This window comes from Centrocercus urophasianus, unplaced genomic scaffold (genome assembly GCF_019232065.1).
Source record: "Centrocercus urophasianus isolate 14NV4802_14NV808 unplaced genomic scaffold, USGS_Curo_1.0 seq_9, whole genome shotgun sequence".
Lineage (NCBI taxonomy): Eukaryota > Metazoa > Chordata > Aves > Galliformes > Phasianidae > Centrocercus > Centrocercus urophasianus.
In genome coordinates, this window is record NW_024885532.1 from 676798 (window position 1) to 700317 (window position 23520).

Consider the following 23520-nt stretch of genomic DNA (forward strand, 5'->3'; position numbering starts at 1 on the left):
CTCCTTGATATTCATTACCTGCTTGGCAGATTGCATGAATTTGAATACTGATTTACAGAATAGAACTTAAAACCAGTGTGATACACCTTGTTAGTTGGAGGACATGAAGTCCCATTTCTAGTTATATTGACAGGGAATATTAGATGCTCTGTTTTATTACAGCAGTTCTGATAGGGCCTGTGTTATGCTAAGTAACAGCTTCTGTATTAACCCATGCATATGTTCAGAAGGTCCTAAGCCTAACGTGGCTTTCACTTCTAAAGAAACAGAAATTGAAAAAATCTATACAGATTTTAAAAAGTATATTTTACTTTATTTTCTTTTCCTGACCCCCAGAACCCTTTCAGTTTCCCTCAGTCAAATTCCTACAAATCCTTAAATTTTCTCATTGCACAGTTCTCCCAAGCACCCTGTCAGTAGTCAGCAGGACCTCTCCAAGCAGGAGGTTCAGTGTCATTGCAATACCAACAGTGGACTTGTATATTCCTTCAAAATCATTATTTAGCTGGTGGCTTATGTTTATGTTTCACAACTACAGCCTCATGTGTATTTTCTGTGCCTCAGCAGGGCCCCCAGAGATGGTAACTACAACAGATGGTGTAGTGTAGTGAGTCAGCACCTAGGGTATAGTTTACAAACAAGACAAATTGAATCAGCTCTTAATGTTTGGTAGGAGAGGGAGAATCAAACCTCTTCATGTTCAAGCTGATCCTTGTGGAAAACAATGGCAATGGTTTCCTTTCCACATTTGAGGTCTGTCTTGTATTAGACTAATCCAGCTAAGGGCCTGGATCTTGTATTTGCTAAAGTGCAGGGTACAACTGGAGAACAAATGAGATCTCCAAAACAAAGTTGAAGTACAAGAGCCACGTAATAAACATGGCCTTGAAACAGTAGCTCATGTGTAAGAAAACATGGAGATTGAGTGCACTATCAGTAAGTTTGCAGATAACACCAAGTTGGGAGGAAGTGTCAGTCTGCCTGAGGATAGGAAGGGCCTTCAGAGGGATCTAGAGGCTGAATTGCTGGACTGAAGACAATGGGGAAGTTCAACAAGACCAAATGCTCAATCCTGCACTTTATCCACAACAACCCCACAAAATACTAAATGCTTGGGGCAGAGTGGCTGGAAGATTGTGTGGAAGAAATGGACATGAGGGTGTTGGTTAACACTTGGCTAAACACGAGCCAACAGTGTGCTGAAGGCTGTGGCGAAGTGGAGGTTGGCCTCTTCTCCCAGGTAGCAGCAATAGGATGGGAGGGAATGGCCTCAAGTTGCAGTAGGGGAGATTGAGGTTGGATACTAAGAAAAATTTCCCCTCCAAAAGAATGGTCAGGTATTGGAATGAACTGCCCAGGATGGTGGTGGAGTCACCATCACTGGAGGTGTTCAAGGAATGTTTAGATGCAGTAATAAGGGACAAGTTTTAGTGGGTAATATTGGTGGTTGGTGGATGGTTGGACTAGAGGACCTTTGAGGTCTTTTCCAACCTTAATGATTCTAAAATTCCATGATTCTATGAAAACATTACATTGGGCTGCATAATTAATTCCAATTTGAAATCAAATGAAGATTAAAAATAAAATATTTGTTGGAAGAATATAAGATTAGAACCAAAAAGTCCACATACTATCCATAAACATATGAATTGTACAAGGCAAACAAAATGAATCCGTAGACCTCAGCCAAAAATTCTCACTAGGAAATACAGGTACAGGAAATACAGACATTTAAGGGCCTATCAATCTTTTCACAGTACCATACCTCAATTTAAAATGGAGAGAAGATTTCTTGTCTCCTATTCACTCTGTTCCCTCACAGTTCAGTTCATCTTTGCCCTCAGTTGTATGGATGGCCATGCCAAGCTCTTGGGAAGAAGAAAGAGCAGCAGGCTTAAAACTCCTTGGACCAGAAGGATTCATAACCTGAATCTATACATTTCAGTCTCGTTCTCCCATTATGTTTGCAAGCAAGAGAGGAGCAGATCACCCAGAGCCACATATTCACTGTCAGTATCAGAGCATTAGGAGTAATACAGACCAATTTGGCAGAGATGTCCTGTTGCAGCCAGGTAGGCAGTAGGTGCCAAGCTGATTTGGAAAACGACTTCTTTGGGGCTCGCTAGGATGGTTGTCACCAGCCGCTATCTCAGCACTGTAAGTGCCACTCCAGGGGCTGGCTGCCAACTTATACACATTTCAGTATGAATATCATGAAACATGTTGTGAAATACACTAAATACTAGTAGCCAGTATTTATGGAAATGTTCTGCATTTGACCTGGTGTATTGCTTTGATGTTATCCTTTGCAGCAAAAGGATACTCCTCTAAGTTTAGGGCACAGAAGTCCACAGAGATTTATTTCTCAGTCACGTGACCATAGCCATAAAAAATACAAACGACCAAAAGAAATCAAAATGAAAATATTGATATTCATTTTCCTTACAGATGAGATTTTATTAAAAAAATATATATGTATAAAAAATAGGAATAAAGAAAGAAAGAAGGAAAGATAATTCTGTTTCACTTTTCTCAGACATTCCAACAAGGACAGGACATGACATCCCTGATGGAGAGTGTATCCACTTCTTGGAGGTAGGAGAAGGGAGAACCAAGACAGGTTCTCTGGAGCCTAGAGTCAAAAAAAGTTCTGGAGGCCCCAGGGGACTAAGCAGTGATCCCCTTGCAGCTCTGTGGCTGCTCACGACTGCTGCTGTTCCTTGCATAGCATCTGCCCAGCTGGCAGCAGCTGGGATGGATTTTCTTGGGCTTGCAGCAGCTCTCCTTGGCCCTCTCTGTACCCTCCTACAAATGGAACAGGGAATCATTGAATCACAAAATGGTTTGTGTTGGAAGGGACCTCAAAGTCCCCCTAATCCCAACTCCCTGCCTTGGGTAGGGCTGCCTCCTACAGGATCAGGACTCCATCCAACCTGTTCTTGAATGCCTCCAAGGATGAGATTTGCTTAAAAAGAACACGTTTCTTGTGTATGTTTTCCCACAGACTTCTACTAGTATGGCTGTGATGACAGATGCACCCTGGTGGCCTTCTCTGTGCCGGGTTAATTTGTCTCTTGTGTGAGATGTTGTGGCCATGCTGGGTGGCTGAGGCTCTATCAGTTTTGAGAGTCCCCTCTGTCTATACAAATGTAAAACATTATCATTACCCAAACAGAAAAGACAAACTGGGAGTTTGCCAAAGACTTAAGCAATTATTAAGCTAAATTTCTTTCCCTCCTCACCGAGGTCCCAGTGTTGTCAGAAGGGCATCAAGGACTTCTCTTTGTTTATTGGAATTAATTTACTTCTTCCCCCAGATGACAACTGCAGCTCGCTTAAAGTAGTCACCCTCACGCTAATTTATTTGTTCAGTGAGTGCCATTCAGCTCCCTGCAAAAGATACCAAATTAAAAATTGTCAGTTTCTGTAATGGCCTGACCTTTTCAAGCTGAAAAACTTCCAAATTTGGCCCACTGGGTCCTAAAGGAAAACTGCCAGAAGCAGCCGCCTGCACTGCAGCATCGATGTGAATGCTCCAACAGGTAAACAGCCACTTGGAGAGCTGGGGAAAATATTTTGCAGGTTGAGGAAGGAGACAAGGTGCTATGTTGAGAGTAAACTAGAAAGGAAATAGTTTTAGTGATGCATCTGAGGGAAAAGGCAGCGATCAGATGTCTATCGAATCAAACCTAGTTTACATGTTTTCATATTCTGAATTCAGAACAATAGAAATAACAAAAAATCCAAGCTTTCTTGTGGAGAAACTATTAATCTTCTGTTGCCTGCTTTTCGTTTTTAATTAGTCTCCTAATTCATTAATTCTGTCGAGTAACTGTAGGCTTCAGTAGCACTCAGAGCCATTGTGTTATGCTCAATACGAGCATACACTTAAATCTTTTCTCCAGGTCTTCCCATTGGTGCCACACACCCTATAGCACTGCAGTCCCTGGCTGTGGTCTGGGGAATGCCAAAGGCTTTGGGCTCCTGTAGTCTCTGCTGGAGGACAACTAGCACAATGCAACACTACAGCCCTTCTATTCCTCCTGACCTAATCCTGCAGATGGGTGAGATTAAGGATGGTTTCTTGCACAGATGCAATAAATTAACACAGAGAAAGACAAGGACTAGCAAAAGAAGTTTATTAGCATGCAGAATGTGGGTTTGTTGCTATCACTAGCTCTAATGCGTGTTTATTGGAAGGGCTTGGGATTTTGTTCTGTTTGTTTGTAGTCCTTGTGCTGTGTGGGACTCCTGTGACTCCCACAGACAGATGACTTCAGATACAAACTTACCAACACATTACAGTATGTAATTTGCTAATGATCTTCCCACTAATGATGCAGATTAAAACCAACAGTTGACAAATCTTTATCCGCAAGAAAGGTTACAGTTCTTGAAGCTGGCAAGGCACAGGGAGCAAATCTGAGGGAGGAACTCATACAGCTGCTTCTGCCTCCCATATGGCTGCAGCAGCAAAGGCGTTAAAACGCACAGCTTCCTGGGGCTTATCTCACACCTTTCATGAGAAGTAAGAAAGAGACGGGGCTCTCTTCTTTTTTCTAAGTCCCTCATAAGTTTCTCAGGGACTATGGATTTTCTTCTGGCCTCCTGGTAGGGCACCTACCACAGAGTTTAAATGGTAATTGCTCCATGGGATGCTCTCTGCATTGACAGAGCAACTGCAGTCTCTAGGATTTTGGTTTCTTTTTAATCAGAGATTAAGCAATTTTACTAATATCTAAGAGGCAAAGTTGAAAGCTACAGGGCCATGCATGCTAATTACACTATTTTTAATAACAGTGGGGATCTTTGGAGATTTAAGAATTTGAAGAAAGACTTTGGTTGTTTATTTTTTTGGTAATCTTTGCCATAAAGTAGAGAGCATTGAGAAGGAAGAATCAGCAGAGAGCCTGCTGACTAATTATACCCTAGAAAACACCATTTCTAGTCCCTGAGATTACTCTATTTTGATTACTGTACTTCAAGACCACATCTTGGGCTCTACAGACCTCTCTGAAAACATTTTTCCAGTGGAATTAGGAAGTCGATAATTGATGTCACCAGGCCTTCAGCAATTCCTGCTGTCTACCTAGCTTTCTTTCTCCAAGTAGTTGAAAGTATAAAGTAGGGTTAAGTTTAGATTACTGCAAATGCATTCTTTGAGAATCTGAACTTGCCTGCCTCCCATACTTCTGATCCAATATTTAGCTCCTTGCTGCCTTGTGCTGCTAGAACTTCCTCCCCAAAAGTGTGTCCAGACCTCTACAGGTCCCTCCTCTCAGCCAGTTTTTCTGTGATAAACTGTAAAGTCAAGCTTTTAAGTGGGTTTCTTGCTTGCTGGGAAAGTTGACTGTAATCTCATGCATGGATCTTTACGATCAGTAGCACAGTTTAGAGAAGTTTTTTAGTGGACATGGAAGAGCATGAAAGAACGTTCCAGGAACAAATTTCCATAAGAGAAGCTGCATGAGGATAAACATTGACTGGTTTCACATCTGCGAGGCTGAGGTTCCTTCCCTGGGTTTTGCTAAACCAATTCACTGAGTGTAAGAGGTGACCAGACATGAGAATTCCTAGTTGTCAGAAGAACCCTTTCATCGCATTAACCCCACAACATAGCCAACCAATGCCCATGGTTTTCCCACCTATCTTTGCAGACAGTATATAAATATTCACTATATATTTACAGCCTTGGCATGGATATGCATCTCCTCGTACTGTTATATTATTTATAGGCTAGGCCGAACACTGGGATATTGAAGTGAGACTACGAGATGTTTTCAGTATCAGAAGCAGCTCATAAATAAGAAGTTAAGTCTTAAGAATTTTAAGAAGAAATGCTAAGGTTCTTGTCCTTGAGTCTTACAGGAAAAAAGCTGAAGAAAATGCACTCCACAGTACTGCCAAAATCCATTAACTTGTTTCTTCTCCAAATCACCTTTACTGTAAACCAGCCTGATCCCAGGGCCATCCTGCCAGCAGAGAGGAATAAGGTGGCTGCTGCCTCTGTTTGAAAAGACCAAAGCAAGAGGGAGCAATTCACCCAGTGGGTCTCCCTGTACACCCTGCAACAGTTCCCTTCTCTCGTTGCCTCCCACTCACCTGTATTTCCTGTCATTCTCCAGTAACTCACCCTGACTTCAGAGGCTACTTTTCTCCTTGTAATCTGGGACATTTTGGGGACTTGTTCATTAAACTGGCTTTTGTTCACAATGAGCACTGAAGTCAGAAATCAGGGTTTTTTTGCCTCAAAATGGCTTTGATATCCTTGGGCACCAACCTTGGATCACCTATACACTCCGGGAGAAAATAACTGCACATACAGATGGGGCTGTAGGAAGGTGTATTTTGGACCCCATTTTTCATCCCTTCTGAAGTGGATGTCTCCTCCCTCATGTCTCCCTATTGCATGCACCCAGAGAAATACGTGAGCCCAAATTCCTATGTACTGTTGAAATATAAGAATAACATCACTGTAATTATATGTCTCCAGCGGTTGCTAGGGTGGCGGGTTAGACTATTGAGCTTCCAAACCGAAACAATATTAACAAGATTTCTGCAGAACTAAAGCATTCCCCTTTTTTCTTGACATCTCTGAATGTGGCTCAGCCTTGCTTCCCACTGCGTGCAAATAGTAATGTGCCTATCAGTGCATTTTTGCAATAGTTCCTAAATGCGGTTGTATCAAATTAAATCAGAAGAGGAAGTTTATAGCACTTCACATTTTCCATACATGTTCTCAAGCCGTTATACACGGTGTTCATCACATTTTCTGTATCTTATTTGCTGTGAGGTATCTGAAATTCCTTGTCTTATCTGATCCACGATTTAAGATCCTGACCTTTTCAGCTTTCTGTAATTTGATGGCCAGCTCACTCAATCTACCTTTATTTATAGCCATACAGCAGAGAGAGGCGAAAATGGGAGCTGCTTGTGTGCTCAAAAGACACAAAGTCCTATTTGCTAAAATCTGTGTGCGAAAAAGGGAAACAGTCATAAATTCAAAAGTTTTGAAAGAATTTGAGAATACAGATGAGAGAGGGGATTAAACACATTTTCAGTATGACTCTCTGCTGAAAGAACGAACCAAAAAGCAATACCTTTCTGTTTATGGCAACCTGTGTGAAAAACAATTTCAACACTAATAAAAACTGATTTTTCACCTCCACGGTGAGAGCAGCAGAATGGGAGCGTACATCTCAGCACTTTCATCAAAATGGTTGAGATGGTAAATGAAGCCTTTATATCTGTTATCTGGATGCTGTGTCGGCTTGCCTCAAGTTCTGCTCCCCTGCTGCCTCGTCAGCTTGCAGAATAAGCTCTGGGGACACTGATCTACGCTGGAAAATAGCTGCTAAATTATTCAGGGTACTAAAGACAAGGGCTGAGTGTGAATTGCAGAAGGCCCTGATGACAAGGAGTGACAGTGATAGAGTGACAGATGAAATTCAGCTTAGATGAATTCAAAGTGGGAGACATGGGAAAAAATAATCCTAATTTTTCATACACTGTGCAGAGTTCTGAGCTGAATATTACTACCTGGAAATAAGTCCTCCCCATTGTAACAGATAATTTGATGGAAATGTAGATTAGTGCTCATAACTGGTCAGAAAAAAATCAAAACTGAATTCTAGGGAAAAAAACCACCATTACAATAGACAACTTGCAGCACAATTATTCTGTCAGCATACAAATCCCTGGTGAACTTGTACCTTGAATTCTGTGGGCAGATTTTTCCCCTGCAGCTCCAATGGAGGGTGAAGCAGAACAAGAAATGGTGAAGAAGCAAAGTTTCAGGAAACTAATCACCTTCTCCCAGTGCCTACATTTCCCAAGCCTATGATCATTATGACTCAACAAGAGTATGTATTTTGCCCCAGAGTACCACAACTGCATATTTCTTACCTATTTGTTCCTTCAGATTCTTATTCCATTCTGTGATTTATTTAAATTGGTTTAAATGTAGCATAAATTTTGCTCTGAGTTTATAAATAAAGATGCTTCTTTAAAATAAAATCTGGCAAAGACAAGCCTGGCTCAGACCCAGGAGAAGTTTACATTCAACCCATGATCTGCTGAGCTAGCTTCTTGACTGATCCAACTGAAACATCCCACGACTGTTTGTCTAAACCATTGATAAACTGCAACTCATTTATTTGCTGTTTTATTCTCATAAGCATACAAGTGAGTAAATCTACAGCTGTGTAATTTGTATATCTGTTGTCAAGCCCACATCCCACAGTTTTCATCATTGGAGGTCTTCCTACAACCGGAGTGGCCACTGCTCCCATCTAACCCACTGGTTTTTATTTTCCTGGCATGGAGAGCAAGGTACTTGGTTAGGGCAAGGGTATCCTTATGAAGCTGGGGCCCAATATCAAACCAAGATCAGAAGATGAGCAGAACTCCCAGTTTGTGGCTAACCAGGGGAATTGAGTGTGTGAGCATATCAGATGGAAAAACAAAGGAGAGAAATCAAGGAAAGCTGCAAGACACCTAAGGTCCAAAGAAGGCAACTTGCTCCATGGTTCATAAAGGCAGTTTGATGAAGAGGAAGAGATTCACTGTAAGAAGTATTAGTCCCTGAGAGTACTGACACAAATCCTACGGTGTGCCCAAAAATGATGAGGAACTCGGGAAGGGATTTAGCATTTACTGTTTTACCTTCATTTCTGAAATCAGATATGCTCTTCATAACCACTTGCTATCACAAGTAAGTATTTAAATACTAGAGAAAGAATATAAATTTCACGAGGCTTCAGGTCCTGGATGGACACTCTTATACTAGCAGATGATGACGTAGCTTTGGGCAGTACACCTGAAGGTGTCAAGATCTTCTGCTTTAGCAGTTGTGCTGGTTGGAGGACCTGTATCTGGTCCTCACGTAGTAGCTTCCCCCAAATCAAAGCCAGGTGCATGGCTGGCAGTCCAAAACATGTGGGTCCAACATGTAGGAATCAACGCGAACAGTAAGCAAGTGGCCAGCAGTGACATTTTGACAAATTTATTGTATGTGTGTGCTTGTACACTTGGACATGAGGACACACTCATCCATCCATATGCACTAACCTTTAGTCACTCATGAGAATTAACCCCACCACTCCCTAGCTGTAACTGGAGCTGTGCAGCATTCATGTCTTCCAAAATATTAATGCTTTCTTGTCAGTGTTTATTTTCATTTGATCTCTTTGCTAACACCCTGTCCTGACTGGAACAACACACATCTACAGACTACTGAGATCATATTGTTAATTAAAATAATGATATGGTTTTATTTTGGTCTATTGCTGATGGATTTCAACTATGACTTCTTCTTATTTAATATCCTGCCACTTATTGGCATGCATGTTCCAGCATTGTGTTAGAAACGTTTGAAGTTCTAAAGCTGTGACACTGTCATTACTGCTTACTGTAAGCATCCCCAGGCAGATTCACAATCCCACAGCTGGAGCAGCAACCCTGACCCTACACTCACTATAGACAAAAGGAGACTTCTTAGGCTCTACATATGTGTGTGGTAATGCGAGGCTGCTTACTTGTCACTTGGATGTCACATCACAGCAGTGGAATCCCAGAGGGTCTGCTGGGTGGCCTTGCCTATTTTTGGCAGAGCACATGTGGTTTGATGTGACCCCATCAGATCCTGCCTCTGGAGGCTGGGACTGAGCATGTATTGAGCAGTATAAAGCTTTCTGAATAAGATAGTAAGACAAAAACCCACCAAAATCTGCTGTCAGTTATTTCCTTGATCTTTGCAGAGATTTTTCAGGGCATCCACACTTTCTCTACACAGCTGATGTCTCTTTGGCTCTCTGGTGCTTGTACTCCTCCCTACCTATCTTCTATTTCTCAGCTAGCAAACTCATTCTAGTGGTTTTGAGAATTATCTTTGCACCGAGGGTCCTGAGGTCAGCTCTCTCCATCCTTGATTCTACCCCTCTGGTCTCTGCACATCCTCAAGTAACTCTAGTCCTGTCACCTTGGGAGTCTTACTTTCATTTGAGGGACACAGTTAGTGGGCATGGCGATGATGGACTGATGGCTGGACTAGAAGACCTTAGTAGTCTTTTCCAACCTTAATGATACTATAATTCGTTTCCAGCGCAGGCTTTCCAAAGGTGAAGTGCTGCTGCCTTGTAATCTGTCATGAAGCCTCTACCTCCTCTAAAGAACATTTGGGGATTTTTTTTTTTCCTGTTTGCAAACAGTGAGGGGAAGGAGCCACTTCTGGGACAAGTGCCTTCTTGCTCCACAGCAAATTTCTACAGCAGGCCAGATGCTTATGCCCCATTAGGAATTCCCCAAGGGTGGTATGAGAAAGTGGTGTTCCAGTTGACCTCTTGTGGTGTGAAGGGACTCTCACCTATGTGTTTCACAGTGAAGTTGCAAGCTGTTCACCCAGTGGACAAAATCCTGCAGTAGATCTCTTGTATGAGCAAGGCAGGCATTATTTATTCTTACATTATACATTTTTAGCACTCTGTGCTTTCATATAACAATAGGATTTATAACAGTCATCTACTTACCTCCATGCTGTCTAATTGCATTTTCTCATATTCCAAGTTTTCGGGCATAATCAGAAATTTCTTAGCAGATGCTGAAAGGTGTCATACCTTGTATAACCTCTGTAGCTAAAATAGAAATAAATGCGAATGAAACCTCAAAAATGAAAGCCTTTCTCCAGCTGGGTGTAATAAAGTCCAGAAATGCCAATTCTCACACTTGCTTATAACTGTGCCATAACTGTGCATTACAGTACAATTTTCTGACACATTTCTTGAAATGTAACTATGTATGTGGAAAAAAGTTATCTGTCTTCTGGTGGTAAAATCCATTTCTACTTTTGCTATACAGTAATATTTATCAGTAATACAGACATTTATTTCATTTACCATCTTTCTGCCCCTGCTTCATAACTGCTTTCACTAGAGTGCAGGACTCAAAAAGATAATAACATTCATTTTGCTTTTCGATCACTCACACTGTCCTGCAGTGCATTTGATTTTGTGCTCACTACTGGCAATAATGATGGACTCTCACCTTGCAGTCTGTCTCAATTGATGGCCTCAAATGATACAAGCAATGGGGAAGCAATCTGGGTTTCTAAATATAAGCCTCCAGTAGAGAGATTCTGTTTTTTAGAGACCCGTGGGTATCTGAGACATTTGCACTGGGCTTACAAATACAACACAGCATCTATGCTGAGACTGACATCCTTCTGGAGCAGGAGTTGGAGGCCAGGCAGGCAAACAGCACTGGATGACTCTGTTTAGCAGTCTGAATTGTTCCGCAGTAGAATGAGCTCCCCACGCCATCTGGTCTTCGCTGTCAGGGTCCACTCTCTTTGCTCATTCAGCCATCAGTTTCTGGGGGTCTGGTTTCAAAAAACACTATGTGTTTCCAGAGGCTGACATCTGCCCCCCAGGAATTAAGCTCAATTCACATCAACCACCAAGTCAGCAATGAGATGCTGCCACATGTACAATTTAGAGAAATCTGGAGATTACAAAGTCCTCCAATCCTTTCACTTCTCCAAAATGTTACACACTAAAATTGGTACAGGTGATATAAAAACTGAAATTTGCAGCTGGGATTTCATCAAAAGCATGGAAAGGGATACAAAAGCTTATTAAACAGTCCTTTTGCAAGGCACAAGCACCATTTTACCTTGTTATTCACGAAGCTTTTTGATATATTTAGACCCCAGACGCATATCCACACACATACACAAATATTTCAAGAGAAGACCAGAAGTACAGTTAAATTGAGAAAAAATACAAAACGGGGTAGGATGACATAAGGATAAATTCCAGAGAGGTGCTCGTTCCTACAGACTCAATCAGCCTCCCCTTACAATTATGTTTTTTAAGCACTAGCTTTTGGAGTGTAAAGTTTTGCGAAGAACAATTTAGAAAACAAAACTAACCTGAACTTTTGAGAACTTCCTTTCTTCCACTGCCCTAAACAACTGCTATTTTCACTGTGTATCAAGACTAATTTCTCATGTTGACTATATTTTTTACCTTTAATAATGCTTTCCATTGCACTTAGCAGAGGGCAGTTGGCTTTGATGAAAAGGATGTAGGGCAAGGTCACCCACTCTTAATTTGCCACAACATGGCCTTTTCTTTAAATCAGACTCACCTCTGTGGATGTGGCATGTTTGCTTATTGTTGGAACCAAGAGCCGTGAAGGATTTTTGGCCTGATAAAATAGTCATGGAACAGATTTTCAAACTGCTCTCTGAAGGAGCTAATGTAAAAGTGATCCTGAGTTACTTTGTAAAATAGTTCAGAGTTTCCTCCTTACTTAAACCTCTCCATGCTCCCCCATGTTTCCATCCCAGTCCTAGTTCATTGCACTCATCCATTTCTATGAGATATAAAGGCTGAAATCACCTCCTCTCAAGGCCCCTGCACTCAAAGAAGATGTATGGACATGTGGATGAGACTAAAGGTGCAACAGCATACCCAAACTTCTGTTTTCCCTGTGGTAGCTCTCTAGATTACTGCAACGGTTGGGAACTGGTAGAAATGAAGTCCAACAAATTCACCAGCTTTATTTCAATCATTTCCATACTTAAATCTTAATTCAGCCCAAGTATGGAAATTCTGACACTGAGGTCACTTGAATTAGTGCTAGTGACTATGCAAGTCTCAGGTTTCATGTCTGAATTTGATCTGAAATGAAGCCCACTAAAGTCAATTGCAATCGTAAGATTTGGGATTGGGTCCCAACATAATTAAAGAGTAAGTTATGTCAACATGCTTCTCCTCTATGTACACTTTATTAAAAAAAAACATAATTATGATCACGGTGAATCTGTATGCATGATGGAAACCAGTCCATCCAGAAACAGGAATATTTCTAGCCATTTTTATGGCTAAGTAGATAAGATGGAACCTTCAGTATTTCAAAGATGCAATCAATGTTTATTTGTTGCTCATAAGTAGTTCATGGACCCAACAATATTCAACAAAACATTTTTAACAGATTTCTTAATGAGTATCAATTTACAGAAAACCACCAACTAATAAATATATGAAAACAATTGCTTTTGACATCACAATGATTAAACACATTAAATAATTCATTAAATTGTGCTTTACATCAATGAAAACCCCTAGGTCTACAAACTACCCTTTAAATAGGAGTAAAAGTAGATATGGTTACTCACAATACAATCTCTTAGTAGCAGAGTTCACACACATTATTGCACATAAACAGAAGGAAAAATCCTAAAGAATAAGATAATTTACAGCCTATTAATTTACTCTTTTATCTCAAATATGGCAACTGATGGGATCTCTTGATTTTTCCAACATTTCTTAGAAATCATGGAGCTATTGATATGGCCAAGAAGAAAGCCAAGGACCTTGTAGGCTATGGAACCCATTTCCCTTCATGAAACATAAACAAATAAAGCATTACAAACTAAATGGAGCCCTTCAGTGCTCAGTACCTTTTCTGAATATCCTTTTGCCATATGAAGGAAGGATACAGCAATCTATTATATGAGAATGATTTTATCATGATCATCTTAATGCCTCATAGAGGGTAATCTCCACTAGCTTGGAAAACAGACATTCCCTATCCCATACAAACAAATAATAATAACAATAATAAAAAAATTCATATGTATCAGGGGAACAGCAATGGAGGAAAAATGTAGTGGAGATAAAACAAATTTTATAGCATCAGTGCTCAGTACCATAAGGACTGTGGTGGAAAACAACCTACTAGCACAGAATGAAATGTGTTATCTGGAAGGTCAGCCTGAGAAAAGTCCCTAACAACACACTCAGTCATAGTTACTGATACTTGCACCTCTTGAAAATGTATAGGAAACAAGACCTTCCCAGCAAGAAGTGGTAAGCCAATTCTGAAACACCTTCAGATTCAAGGGTGATGTAATCCACCATTTGGAGTGGTTGAACAGAGACAATAAAGTTAGGAATTTGGCTGTGGGTCTGATTTCCTTCCTAGCTAAGAGATATGATTATGTAGCTTGTGGTAGCAAGGGTAATGGAAGGATGGTTGGACTAGATGATCTTGTAGATCCTTTCCAACATTGTGATTCTATGAATTTTTTTACTCTCTATTTCTGTTTCTAGCAAGCTGCAGGTAACTACCACATGCTGGGCAGAAGTCCTAGCAAGGCTATTACAGCCTCATTGCTAATGCAATTGCAATGAATAATACCAAAAATGATAAACTACATTTTTTTTTTCATTTCCCCATGGCGAAAAAGCATTTTATTGTTAGCATTGATGAGTGAGGAAGAAAGGAAAAAAATCCATTCCTTAATAAAGCACAGCCCATAGGCAATAGGCTGAGTTCTTGGACTAGACATCAAATTACCAAGAACCCGTTTCAACAACACAGCATGTTTCTCCCGCCACTCCAAGCCTACAGCAAACTATAACTGGAAAAGGCAGCCGGTGCTGAAGATGTGATGGGAGAGATTAGTAAGTACATCTCCATTACAAAAGAATGAGATTCGTTTCAGCATCACAGTAGCAGAAGCCAAATTGCCTTGTTTAAACAACAAAATAAAGCCACTGCCATGGACACAAATTCTACAGTGTCCTTGCTCACAAATGTTTTGAAAGGAACACATTGCTCTCTGATCTTACAGAGCGGTGTAGTTACAGTGAAGCACTGTCAGAGCAATGAAAACTGGAACAAAAGATTTAGGTTCGATGTCAGGGGGAAGTTCTTTACTATAAGAGTGAGGTGCTGGAACAGGCTGCCCAGAGAGGTTGTGGATGCCCCGTCCCTGGAGGTGTTCAAGACCAGGTTGGATGGAGCTCTGGGCAGCCTGGTCTAGTATTAAATGGGGTGCTTGTGGGCCCTGCCTGTGGCAGGGGGGTTGGAGATTCATGATCCTTGAGGTCCCTTCCAACCCTGGCCATTCTGTGATTCCGTGATTCTGTGAAGAGAGATAAACCAGGACCTTTATTCTTCTGCTGATCTACATTACATTACATTGGGGGGTTGGACTCGATGATCTCTAGAGGTCCCTTCCAACCCCTACAATTCTGTGATTCTGTGATTATTTTGGGTGTTGCCCTTGAGAAGAAAAAGCTGCATGCTTGTGTCTTAAGACAAGTCCACCTAGAAGTATTTCAGAACAGCCTTATTTTGTATGTGTCAGGAATATCTGCAAAGGATGGCAGCAGCAGCAGTGTTGGCACTGGGGGCTCACTGGACTTAACTGCTGTAGCTGTAGGAAGCTGATGGGGCCATGGGCTCTGGTGACAGCATGATCTCAGACTCTGATTCCACAAAACCAGTGGTATGTGACACCAGTGCTATGGACAGGCTCCAGGAAAAAGAAAAAACAAGAGAATCCTTAAATTTTAACTAAGTCCCAAGCTTCAAAGCAAATCCCATTAACATAGATACCACAGAACACTAGCAGCTCTTCAAGACCCTAATCTTGTCTTCTGGGGAATGATTGAGAAAAGGTTAGGCATTGCATTAAGGTATTGCCAAACCATTAAAGTTCATGTAAACTGCCCAAAGACTGCTTTGATTTTCCTCATTAGGTTTTGTTTTGCATTGTGCAGAAGCCTGGAGACCTGTTCGTGTGCCTAGAGAACTGAAACTGATGCTCTGAGCAACTGATGGGGCTGCAGGGAAGAATTTCTGCTCTCCCTCTCTCCTTTCCCCTCGAAAGATAACACTACACTTCCAAAATGAAAAACAAGGCCTCTGTTGCTGTTGAGGCAGTCTGCTGGAGAGAGAGGCAGGGATGAGACAAAGGGAACCCTTTCGGTGCTGATGGACACTTTACAGATGGGACTTACTCTGTTTTCTTGTTTATCTTTCTCCTTATTCCAAATTCGTCCTAGCATCTTTCCTTCCACGCACGCCCAACAGCAGCCCTGCTCCTGCCCATCTCTGCCTCTGGCACAGGGCCCTTTGGGGTCCCCCTGGCACTCCAGCTCCCTGTGTTCACAGAGACAAGAAGAGCAGTCACAGACCCTGGACATGGTGCATGGAGTGCCACAGGCACCTTCCCTTCTCTTGCACGCACAGCGAGAGTCAATCTGTAAATGCTTCAATTCAAACCTCTGAACACGGGTATTTCTGTGTGAGTGAAGAGTCTGGGAGCCTCTTCAGGGAGATGGGGATCCAGACAGGACGTCGGGCAGTCTTTTCTAAGATGGACATCCCAAGCTTGGGCAGGAGAATCACTGTAGTCCCGTGATTTCCCTTCTGAAGGCAGAGGTGGGAGGAGGTGTATGCCATCCACCAATGGAACAGGTATTGCGGACCAATAGCCCTGCTGCTTATCACAAAACTAACACACTGCTGTCAAGAAGCATATTGCCAATAAGCTACATCAGTATTGAGGTGTCCCCCCAGTAGCCTTCTTCACTTCTTAATGTTCTTTATGATATTCCAAGTTGAACATATTGTTGTATACACTAACTCTCAACAGGATCGTTAGACCATATTTTTGATATTATGCATAGATAAGCAGCAAATAGCATTGTTGGAACTAAAAAAAGATACAGCATGCATTAAAAACAACATTTGGAAATAAGGGATAAATTTTCAAACTTGATTTCTTTTTCTGCAGCACGTTAAACTTTTAATGAGTGGCTAAAAAGTTGAATTCTGAAAATAAGTGAGAAATGTGCATCCACATCAGGTGCTCCACTATTTCTAATTAGTAAATCTGTAAGGTAAAAGCCATTCATGCATGCAATAATATACTTTCAGCATCTTGATTTAGCAGCCACGTTGAGGCACTTAGAGAAATTTCCTCCTAATGCTTTAGATTTATGCTAGAAGAAGAAGGAAAAAAACTCCCTCAAAAGATCTCTGATGCACAGGACCCTCTTTTCAAAGTTCCACTATTACAAATAGAATCAAGAAAAAAAAATCAGAATAAATAGGTGCAGTTAAGAATGTAATGTGTGGACAAAGAATCCATTGAATCTTTTTGTAGACAAGGAATAAAACCAGATACAGACCTCTCTTCATGAAAACAACTAATTTACAAAGAATCTTCATACAGAATAATAAATATCAAGCCTTCCCAAATATCTACTATGTATCTATAAAAACAAAAGCTGAGGGTTTTTTTTGTAGCTACTACCATAGTTAGAGAGAAAACCAAATTGTGCTCACTTGGCATTAATGTATTTTAACAGACAATATCATAAGCCTGCCTGTCTTCACAGACAATACATCTCCAGGCTTTTGCAGCAAATCTAGAAAATGTCCCACTAATATTCAAGCTTCTCCTGCTCTGTCTTTCCTCTCTCCTGTAGTTCACTTAGCCCCTCTTCACCTTTTGTGAATGTGAAGGCTGATTTCATTGCCTACAGCCAGATAATCTTGGCAGCGTGCGGCCAGCTGCAGCAAGGTCCTCATTTCCCAGTTTTTGCATTCCAGCTTTCCCTTTGCCACACACACTTCAAAAGATGGCTGCTACCTGGCTGAGTCTGATACCCTTAACATCTGCAGAGAAATAAACTAACCCCCCATCAATTTGCTTACAAATGATCTCTGACCTCTGATCTCTGCAGGTTTACAGAAAAGAACAAGCACTACACCAATCCCACATTTCCTATGTCTTTTTTAATCACCTCAGCAAATTCTTTCCTTAATCAAAACCCAGCATGTAGAAGTTTGAAGGGCAATATGTTTACCTCCATTTCATTCACTAGGAAGCTACACACTACAATTGCAAAGGACAATATGAAATAAACCAGCTCTCACAACACAGAGGAATCAAAACAAAATTTTTTTTTTTTCCAATTTTGATTCATGTCTGCACAAGTTTTGGTAGCTCAGATTGTAGAAGGTACGTCTGTTAATGTCATAGACACAGCCCTCTCTTCAACCCATTCTCACAGCTTAGGGTTTTGAAGGAAGTCTGTTTGGATGGGAATCTCTTCTACTGCGACTAATAACACTAATTAAAGTACACGGAGAAAAAAAAACATATTCTTCTTACTGACAGAAAGCAAGAAAAACTGAGACAAGGAAGGTTAGCTGTCAGATGCTGTATCATTTACCATGGTGGGTGGCCTTCCTTGGCCGACTTTCAGGCAGCTGAGCTGCACAAAGAATCAGCCTCTTTGATCCTCCCATGGGTTAGGCAAGATGGAGGAGTGTTACCACCGTGCAACCTGGCTGTTGTAATCTTCAGTAACAGCTACTTCTGCCGCCTCTTCCCTTGGCCACTGGTGAGCTCTCTGCTCCCGCAGCAGTCTCCGCTCCTCTCGCCTCTTTAGGCGGTTCAGCTGATGCTCCTCTTGCTTGGAGTACTGAAAGCGCTGCAAGAACAGGTCCTTGGCGTAGTCATAAAGCTGCATGTCCAAGAAGTTCAGCTCCTCTATCCGTTGCCGCACATCCTCACCGATGTCCACATTGGAGGCCCGTGTGACGTTGAATTGGGTGAACGGGGAAATGAATTTCAGGTTGAATGTCCTCTCAAAGAGATACTGTGTTTTCCTCTGAAATTCCGTAAGCCCAAAGAAGGCCATATTTTTCAGATTGTTCTTGGCGCTTTGGAGAAGAATCACGTTTCTCTCAGTCTCGTTCATAAAAGTCAAGTTGTAGCATCCCACCAGGCTGAGATCTGCCAGCATGCGCACCTGGCGGTTGTTGGCTAAGTTGTAGCTACAGTCCATGAACTCCCGTAAACTGACTCCAGACCAGTCATCTCCTTCATAACAGGTTGGTAGCTCGTCTGGTGTTGGGCTTCTTCCATCACACATATGAAGGGAAGTTTTCCACGTTGCACCCCTCTGGACATGCTTCCATTCACTCAAGTATCGTGATACTGGATCCCTCAGCATTGTGATGTAATAGAAGTTCCTGAAACAAATCATTAAACATAGTTTTAAGATGCAGTGGATTTTTCTTTTTTTATTCTCCAACAAAATGATTCCCAGTGGCCATCACCACACACCCCCTTCACTTTGTTCAGTGTAAGGCAGATACTTAAAATGACTATTTCTGAGATAATAAAAAGCTTAAAGCTTCACAAGCACTGAGAATAAAACACCAGGTACATTGGAAGAAAGAGAGAAATGAAAGGAAGTAAGCAGCTATCAGAGAAAAGGAGTTGCTTTGATTAATCAGCTGTTCAGTGGTCATTATTTTATGTAGAAGCCAATTAACTGAAGAGTACTCCCTTCTACTTAAAATGTTAAAATTCAGCAATGTCAGAAAATGTGGAAAAATGGATTTCTATAATCCTGTAACCATCCTGCTGGACTGAGACATGCAAGTGTGAGACGATAACCCATACAGCACTTGGTCAGAATATACAAGAAGCACTGGCAATAATACCACGTGGAAGACCAGCGTAAGACTTACTTAGGAAGAGCCCAATTATTAAATGGGTTGGAGTGATGATAACGAGAGGCCCCAGGCCTATTCACATGACTTAATTTTAGACAACTGCTTGATTGAAATTTGTTATAATCACATAGTAGAAAAGCATTTGTTGATACAAAGATTGTCATTATTCAACCTCACCTGTCTAGAATACAGAAGAGACACTAAGAAGTATTGATCTGAAATAGAGCAAATAAATGCAGCACTCACATTGTCAATTCACCTTTTAGCTATGGAATGAGTTTGAACATCTGTTTACAGCAATCTGAGATGGACTGCAATCGAGTATGGTTCCAAAAGGATTTCACACATAGTTTTCTACAGATAAATGTTTTATACTATAGCTACTAACCTCAGTTGCAGGGTGATATTATAAAGACAAAACAAAACCAAAATACTTATGATTTCTGTCAGCTAGAATAATTAGCAGAAGATTCATGACTAAAATTAACACTCAGAGAGGTACAAAAATAGGCTTATGAGTTTGCATGACTCATCCGACTGCAAATAATACATTAATAAATCATGAGTCCTAAGATAAGTTTTCTTAAGGAAAAGTCTTATCTAAATATTCTTTCTCGAACCTAAACAAGAATGAAGCAAACAAGGAGACAAGCTTGTTGTAAACAAGTTACCCAGTACACAAACCAACACAGGGTCACAGAATCACAGACTTGCAGGAGTTGAAAGGGACCTCTACAGATCATCTAGTCCAACCCCCCAGCTAAATCAGGTACCCTACAGTAGGTCACACAGGTAGGCATCCAAGTGGATCTTGAATATCTCCACAGACAGAGATTCCACAACCTCTCAGGGCAACCTGTCCCAGTGCTCCGTCATCCTTACCATAAGGAAGTTCTTCCACATGTTAGCACAGAACTTCATGTGTTCAAGTTGTTCAAGTTTTAGGCCATTACTCCTTGTCCTATTGCTACATACCACCAAGAAGAGACTACATTCATCCATTTTTGCCTCCCATCTCCCTACAGATATTTATAAACATTGATCAGATACCCTCTCAGTCCTCTTTCCCCCAGGCTGAACAGACCCAGGTTACTCAGCGTTTCCTCATATGGGAGACACTCCAAGCCCTTTATCATCTTTGTGGCCCTCCGCTGGACTCCTTCTGGGACCATCTTATACAAGAGCCAACCTGTTAAATTCTTGACACTATGATTTATCTTCAAGACTGACACCCTTATTTTTCAGATATCACTGATTTTCTACCACTAAAGATTCCTGTAGCTTCTCTGTAAACCTTGGGTTTGTCATAAAGGCAGACATGCCCCACATTTTCCCAAAATGCAGATATATTTCCCAATTCGGATAAAGCAAAAGGAAACAGAAGTGAACACACTGTCCTTATTCATTCTGCATTCTCTACCTAGAGGATTTATAATGCATTTTTTGGAATGAGGTTATGAGACCAAATTTTGGGTAACATCTTGAATTACTATCTAATGACAGTGGCTGTTTCAAAGATGATTTCATAGCAGAAGAGTTACAGGTGGAAGGGTATAAATTAAGAAGTACCAAAATTTGAGAGTATTTGAGTACTTCAGACGTGGCTTTCACTTCTCAAACTGAATGTTCATCTCACTTTGGCTTTACTTTGCATGTATGAGAGCACATTATGAATAGCTTTCCTACAAAGAGAACAAGTGGACTTTTCACTGGTACTATAGAGATAAATTGGCCAAACTCTCAGACACCCGTAAACTCTGAGCATAAGACACTGTTATTGCAACATGCAGCAGTCACCAGACATGAGAAAAAATGGACCAAGATACAGGGACAACCACCAACATCTATATCAATGAAGACCAAGTTTGGCTTAGACCTTGTATTGCTGCCCCTCCCATCTGTGGATCTTTTTAGATGTTGCTAAGTGGTAATAGGTGGATTTAAAAGTTGCTCTCGACAATTATTTATACCTCTAACAGTTCTGTCTTTCCTCACTCATCTCTAACAGTCCTACTCAGGCATGCTTCAGAGCACTAGCAATTCACAAAGATACCTTCTTTGCATCAATCATTTCCATTTCATCTCTGGATATGCAAATGTGCTTGCAGGAATACGAAGCAAATGCAGGGAAATGAGCAGTGCATGTCTTTGTGTAACTTCCGTAGCTTTCCTTGCACAGAATGGGCAAGGAACTTCCACCTGTCCATTATGGCTTCTTCTGGTGACTAACTGACTTCTGCAAATTGTTTTGCTATCCTGATTAATTTGCTTCTGATTTGGGCACCTTGCAAAGTTGCTTCCTTGTGTTAACACTGAATGGCTTCTTCATCTGGAAGACAGTCTTTTACAGCATCCTGATACACATTTAGATCCCAGGGCACTAAGAGTGCAGCTACCTGCACCCCATCCACACTTCACAACCTTCTGTTTAGCCTTCTGTTCAAGACTTTTCATCACCCCCAGCCAATTTAAGCTTGGAATATCTTAGACTTCTTCCACCTGATCCTGGACACTGTCCAAGAGACACTGCAAGAAGGCTACACAGATGCATGGGGAATGCAATCCAATAGTCATGGCACTGCTGTAATTTTTTTTTTTTTTTCAGGAGAAAGGATGCTGTGTATCTAGAATAAGAATATAAATAAATAATATACAGGTTACGCACATGTGTTTCAGTTGGAAAACTATCAAAATTATCTCAGGAAATTGTTTTTAAATTTAGTGCATTAGTGTAGTTTTAAATTTAGTTTATTTAGTGCAGCTTTCAATCACATTAAGAATGGCTGAGGAGTCAGCTCATAATAAAGAAAAAGAAACAGTTCATAAAAAAATGGCCTTCCATCTCCTTTTTCACTTCAAAAGAAGAGAATCAAGTTAACTACAGATTGAATGTTTCTGAGCCAGTCTAAATACAGAGATGCACTTGTTCTTGCCTATGTAAATGACTCAGAGAATCACAGAATCAAAGAATCATTAAGGTTTGAAAAGACGTCTGAGGTCAGCTAGGCTAACTGTCCACCTACCACCAATATTGCCCACTAAACTATGTCTTTAAATACTACATCTCCCCTTTCCTTAAACACCTCAAGAGATGGTGACAGCACTACTTCCCTGAGCAGCCTATTTCAATACATGAACTCTCCTTCAGAGAAGAAATTTTTCCTAAAGCCCAACCTGAATTCTCCCCAAGTGCAACTTGAGGCCATTCCCTCTTGTCCTGTTGCCGTTATGTGGGAGAAAAGGCTGACTTCTGTCATGCCACAACGTCCCTTCAGATAATTGTAGAGAGCGAGCGATAAGGTCTCAACTGAGCCTCCTCTTCTCCAGACGAAACAATCCCAGATTCCTCAGCCTCTTCCCATAAGACCTGTGCTCCAGACCCCTCACAGCTTTGTTGCCCTTCTTTGAACATGCTCCAGGGCCTCAGTATCCTTCTCATAGTGAGGGGCCCAAAACTGAACACAGTACTCATGGTGCAGCCCCACCAAAGCTGAGTACAGGGGAATGATCACCTCCCTGCTCCTGCTGGCAACACTATTTCTGATACAAGTCATGATGCCACTGGCCTTCTTGGCCTCCTAGGCAAACTGCTGGCTCATGTTTAGCCAAGCCTTGACCAATATCCCCAGCTCCATTTCCTCCACGCAGTTTGCCAGCCACTCTGCCCCAAGCCTGTAGAGTTGCCTGGGGTTGTTGTGCCAAAGTTCAGGACCCAGCACTTGGTCTTGTTGAACTTCATCCCATTGGTCTCAACCCAGCTATCCAGCTTGCCCGATCCCTCTGTAGGGCCTTCCTACCACCAGCCAGATTGACACTTCCTCCCAAAGTGGTGTCATCTGCAGACACATCACAGAATCATAGAATAGCCTGGGTTGAAAAGGACCACAATGATCATCCAGTTTCAATCCCCCAGCTACGTGCAGGGTCACCAACAACCAGACCAGGCTGCCCAGAGTCACATCCAGTTTAGCCTTGAATGCCTCCAGGGATGGGGCATCCACAACCTCCTTGGGCAGCCTGTTCCAGTGCTTCACCACCCTCTGAGTGAAAAAAATTCCTCCTGATACCTAACCTAAACCTCCCCTGTCTTAGTTTAAAACCATCGCCCCTTGTCCTATCACTATCCACCCTTGTACTGAGAGTGCACTCAATGACCTCATCCAGATCATCAATAAAGATACTGAACAG

The 23520-nt window shown here is 41.5% G+C and overlaps 1 protein-coding gene across 1 annotated transcript in view; it reads right to left on the reverse strand.

Annotated features, from left to right (window-relative positions):
* Window positions 1-14868: 14868 nt before the first annotated feature.
* Window positions 14869-23520, reverse strand: part of HS6ST3 (heparan sulfate 6-O-sulfotransferase 3) — a 280558-nt gene continuing 271906 nt past the window's right edge. Inside the window, exon 2 of the mRNA XM_042839022.1 lies at window positions 14869-18843. Within this exon, the coding sequence (XP_042694956.1) occupies window positions 18138-18843 (706 nt within the window). The 3' untranslated portion in view covers window positions 14869-18137. The remainder of the gene's footprint in view (window positions 18844-23520) is intronic.